At 42.7% G+C, this 5000-nt stretch overlaps 1 protein-coding gene across 1 annotated transcript in view; it reads left to right on the top strand.

Annotated features, from left to right (window-relative positions):
• Positions 1-365: 365 nt before the first annotated feature.
• LOC113088746 (atrial natriuretic peptide receptor 1) overlaps positions 366-5000 on the top strand; it is a 7060-nt gene continuing 2425 nt past the window's right edge. Inside the window, exons 1-12 of the mRNA XM_026255815.1 lie at positions 366-531; positions 824-945; positions 1016-1154; positions 1227-1275; positions 1862-1963; positions 2298-2413; positions 2522-2610; positions 2846-2933; positions 3685-3824; positions 3901-4053; positions 4124-4222; positions 4606-4697. Coding sequence (XP_026111600.1) covers positions 374-531; positions 824-945; positions 1016-1154; positions 1227-1275; positions 1862-1963; positions 2298-2413; positions 2522-2610; positions 2846-2933; positions 3685-3824; positions 3901-4053; positions 4124-4222; positions 4606-4697 — 1347 coding nt within the window. The 5' untranslated portion in view covers positions 366-373. The remainder of the gene's footprint in view (positions 532-823; positions 946-1015; positions 1155-1226; positions 1276-1861; positions 1964-2297; positions 2414-2521; positions 2611-2845; positions 2934-3684; positions 3825-3900; positions 4054-4123; positions 4223-4605; positions 4698-5000) is intronic.

Consider the following 5000-nt stretch of genomic DNA (forward strand, 5'->3'; position numbering starts at 1 on the left):
TTCTCTTTTTCTTCTTTCTCCTTCTCCTCATCTCCCTCATCCTCTTCCTCCACCAACTCTTCCTCCTCCACCACCTCCTCTTCCCCTTCTCTTCCTGATCCTCTTTCTCCTCTTCCTCCTCATCTTCATCTTCCTCCTCTACCAACTCCTCTTTCTCCTCTTCCTCCTCCTCCACCACCTCCTCCTCCTGGTCCTCCTTCTCCTTTTCCTCCTTCTCCTTCTCCTCCACCTCCACCTCCTTAATCCCGTCCTCCTCCTGCTCATCTTCCTCCACCTCCTCCTCTTTCTCTCCCACCTTCTACTCCTCCTTCTACTCCTCCTTCTCCTACTCCTCCTACTCTTCCTCACAATCATCATTGCAATCAACACATTTATGTTTGTCTTCAGGGAGTTGGATCATCCCAACCTCTGTAAGTTCTTTGGAGGTTGTGTGGAGGTTCCTAACGTTGCCATAATAACGGAGTACTGCCCTAAAGGAAGCCTGAATGATGTCCTGCTGAACGACGAGATACCCCTGAACTGGGGCTTCAGGTTCACACACACATACACACAGAACATACACACACACACACACACACAGTGTGTGTGTGTGTGTGCGTCAATATCACAGCAGAGCAGTATTTTATTATCATTACTATACTATTATAGTTTTTGTTTATATTTTTTATTAATATTTATTTTTTATAGTTTTCATTTTCTTTGTAGTTTTAAGTGTTTATTTTGTTTTTGAATTGATGATCAGGTCAAATACTGAAATGTCCCAAACTTCAGATATAAATGACACAGTAAATGCACTGAATGCTGTGTTTCTGTCTGTTTGCAGGTTCTCCTTCGCTACAGATATCGCTCGCGGGATGTCGTACCTGCATCAGTTTAAGATCTGCCACGGACGACTGAAGTCAGCCAACTGTGTGATCGATGACCGCTGGGTGTGTAAGATCACAGGTACGTCTCACACACACACACACACCTGTGCTGAGTGATGCAGGTGCGTCACACCTGTGGTTTCGTTCAGATTACTGTCTGTGGATGTTTCGGCGTGAGGACTGCGCAGAACCTCTCACCACGTACCAGCAGAGACTGAAGGAGGTTTACACGCCGCCCGAGGCCCAGAGCGGCAGCCAGGAGCCCACGCTGCCCGGAGACGTGTTCAGGTGAACACACACACACACACACACACCTGACCACCACAACATCCTACACTCATCACTGTGCTTCATTTACAGTTATTCAATCATCTTACTGGAGATCGCCACCCGGAATGATCCAGTGCCGGTGAGCTTATGTGTAGACCAATACAACGTTTTATTTATTTATTTTTTAAAGCATGTCTATAAAGTTTTTATTATTTTTAAAAAAAATTTTTTTATAAGTTTTCTTTTTAATCATGCATTTAAAAAATAAATATAATGTCTAAACATATGGACTACTATTTTAATTTTATTTTTATTTATTTAAGAATTCATTTATATTGAATTGACTGTGATATTTTGTTGTACATTTTACTCCGATTATCTTCTTCTTTTGTTTTCTTTTTACAATTTAGAAAAATATTTTTTTTATATAGTTTGCACCAAAAAATTAATGTTTTATTGTTTTAATTTTTTTTAAAAACGTACTCGAATAATTTTTTTTATCTGTTTTATTATCAACTTAGAAAATATTTTTTTACAGTTTACACAAAAAGGCTTTTTAGGTTTAATCACCCCATATTATATATATTATATATATTATATTATATTATATTATATTATATTATATTATATTATATTATATTATATTATATTATATTATATTATATTCAGTAAATGTGTATATCATGTAGAGTAACAGTAATGTGTGTTTTCCGTCGGTGTGTGAGGCGGAGGACAGCTCTCTGGACTGCGCCTGGTGTCCTCCGCTGCCGGAGCTGATTTCGGGGAAAGCCGACAGCACCTGTCCCTGTCCTGCTGAATACGCTGAGGTCCGACACATTGTGTGTTTTTACTTTGTGTAAATGAAGCCTGTTTTTAAGAGCAGTAATGACTGTGTGTATCCTCGGCTCTCAGTGCATCACGTTTCCTTCTTGAGCATCACTGGATGTTTGCAGCTCTTGTAATCGTTGCGTTTGAGTCCTCGGTATCAAAAGATGGTTCTCAGACTCGTACAGTCATCATTTAATGAGCTCTAATACTCTGAGGAAGAAACAACCAGCATCAACGGCAGTAGAAACGGCTCAGAGATTAATCTTGGCATGTGTTGTGTATTCAGCCGTATGAACGTCTCTCCTCCTGTCTATCATCCTCTCGTCCTGGCAGCTGATTCGTCGATGCCGTGCTCATAACCCCGCCCACCGGCCCACCTTTGAGCAGATACGCAAGTTTGTCAACAGAATCAACCCTCACAAAGTCAGTCCTGTCGACATGATGATGGAGCTGGTCAGTGCAACACACACACACACACACACACACACACACAATCATACACACAATCATAACAAACCTGTGTGTGTGTGTGTGTGTGTGTGTGTGTGTAGATGGAGAAAGTACAGTAAACATCTGGAGGTTCTGGTCGGTGAACGGACACAAGATCTGATGCTGGAGAAACAGAAGACCGACAGACTGCTTTACAGTAAACACACACCAAACATCTCATACCTGACACTTGACGGACAAACACATGAAAGATTGATCATAAAGATCATGAAACAGTGATCATAACTCTAGTCTAGTCTAGACACATTTACTAATATAGCGCTTTATACAAGACAGACTGAGTCTTTTACAGGAATAAAAGATGTTAGTGATTCAGTGATGTGTGTCAGTGTGTGTGTGTGTTTTACAGCAGGTGTGTGTGTGTGTTTCAGGTATGTTGCCTAAACAGGTGGCTGATGACCTTCGTCAGGGCAAACCACTACAAGCCCAGAGTTACGTCAGTGCCACCGTGTTCTTCAGGTACACACACACACACACTCTCACACACACAAACATACACACACACACACACACGCACTCTCTCACACACACACACACACACACACACACACACTCAAGCACACACAAACACACACACACGTGTACACACACTCACACTCACACACACACACACACACACACACACACTCACACACACACACACACACACACACACACACACGTGTACACACACTCACACTCACACCACACACACACACACACACACACACACACACACACACACACACAAAACCACAAACACACCTTCAGTTCATCTCAGATCAGGATGAGTGTTTCTTCATCAGGTTTGTAGAAATGTAGCATTGCATCAGTGTCTCATCAATGGATGCTCTGCAGTGAATGGGTGCCGTCAGAATGAGAGTCTGATAAAAACATCACAATAATCCACAGCACTCCAGTCCATCAGTGAACATCTGGAGAAGACAGAAGCTGAAACACATCCAGCATTAAGATGATTTTAACTCAAACACATAGAGTCTATAATCCAGAATAACACTTCCTCCAGTGAAGACGTGTTCTGGTCTGAATCAGGAGAGAAATCTGCACAGATCAAGCAGCGTTTAAACAGATCTAAACTAATCTGTGAGAGACAACAGCAGATTAATATGTTTTTATCAGACTCTCATTCTGACGGCACCCATTCACTGCAGACACACTGATTCAGATCCTCTTCTGTCTCTCTTCCTGTGGTCTCCGGTCATCTTCTCAGTGATATCGTGGGATTCACGCAGCTGTCCAGCACCAGCACTCCTTACCAGGTGGTGGATTTCCTCAACAAACTCTACACCACCTTCGACGAGATCATCGACAACTATGATGTCTATAAAGTGGAAACCATCGGCGATGCTTGTACGTCGCCTCACAGTTTCCCCCACAGTGTGTTGAGTCTCTCCAGAGATGTGTGACGTGAGGGTCTGTGCTGCAGATATGGTGGTGTCCGGTGTGCCGAGAGAGAACGGGATTCTCCACGCGTCTGAGATCGCCAGCATGGCTCTGGATCTGGTGTCCGTCTGCAAGACCTTCAGGATCCCCCACAGACCACAGACCCAGCTGCAGATCCGGGCTGGGATACACTCAGGTCCACACACTCAGGTCAAGAACTTCTGCTGCTTTAATAAGAGACGTGTGTAACCCGGTGTGTGTTTCAGGTCCGGTGGTGGCAGGAGTCGTGGGGACTAAGATGCCGAGGTACTGTCTGTTTGGAGACACGGTGAACACGGCGTCCCGCATGGAGTCCACCAGCGAAGGTGAGAGATGCTGTCTTCATCTGATCCTCAGCATCTGATTTCTGAAGATCATGTGACACTGAACACTGGAGGAATGATGATGGAAATTCAGCTTTGCATCACAGAAATAAATTCTATCTGAAAGGATATTAGCGTAGAAATAATCAGGTTGTATTGTAATAACATTTTGCAAGATTACTGTATTTTTTCAGTATTTTTAATCAAATAAATGCAGCCTCGATGAGCAGAAGAGATTTCTTTAGAAACATTACAAGTCTTAAACGTTTGACCGGAAGTGTGTGTAGTTAAAGAAGTGGATTTAATGCGGGAGGAGGAATACTTAGAAACTGTAGAAAGTGTTGAATTAGCAGAAAGCTGTAAACCGAGGCTGATGTTGTGTGCAGCGCTGAAGACCCAGTGCAGCTCCAGCACATATTACCTGCTGGAGGAGATCGGAGGATACGTGCTCACCTGCAGAGGACTGCTACAGGTCAAGGTCAGCCAGTCATTACCATTCACACTCTTTAACAACACTTTCTCTCCTGTTTTTTTATTTTAATCAAATGCAAACATGTCTGATGGAATTAAATTCACATTTATGCATTTGGCAGATGCTTATTTACCGTGCATTCAGGCTATATCTATATCAGTATGTGTTTTCTCTGGGAACTCAACCCACAATGCATCACCACTGAGCCACAGGAACATGAGTAAATGTGTGATAACTAAAGCATGTTTTAGGAAGAATGCATTGATTTTTATTTTAATTTTTTTGCATTCTGGATCCGTTTTAAGCCAA

The sequence above is a fragment of the Carassius auratus genome, unplaced genomic scaffold (genome assembly GCF_003368295.1).
Source record: "Carassius auratus strain Wakin unplaced genomic scaffold, ASM336829v1 scaf_tig00046961, whole genome shotgun sequence".
Taxonomy (NCBI): domain Eukaryota; kingdom Metazoa; phylum Chordata; class Actinopteri; order Cypriniformes; family Cyprinidae; genus Carassius; species Carassius auratus.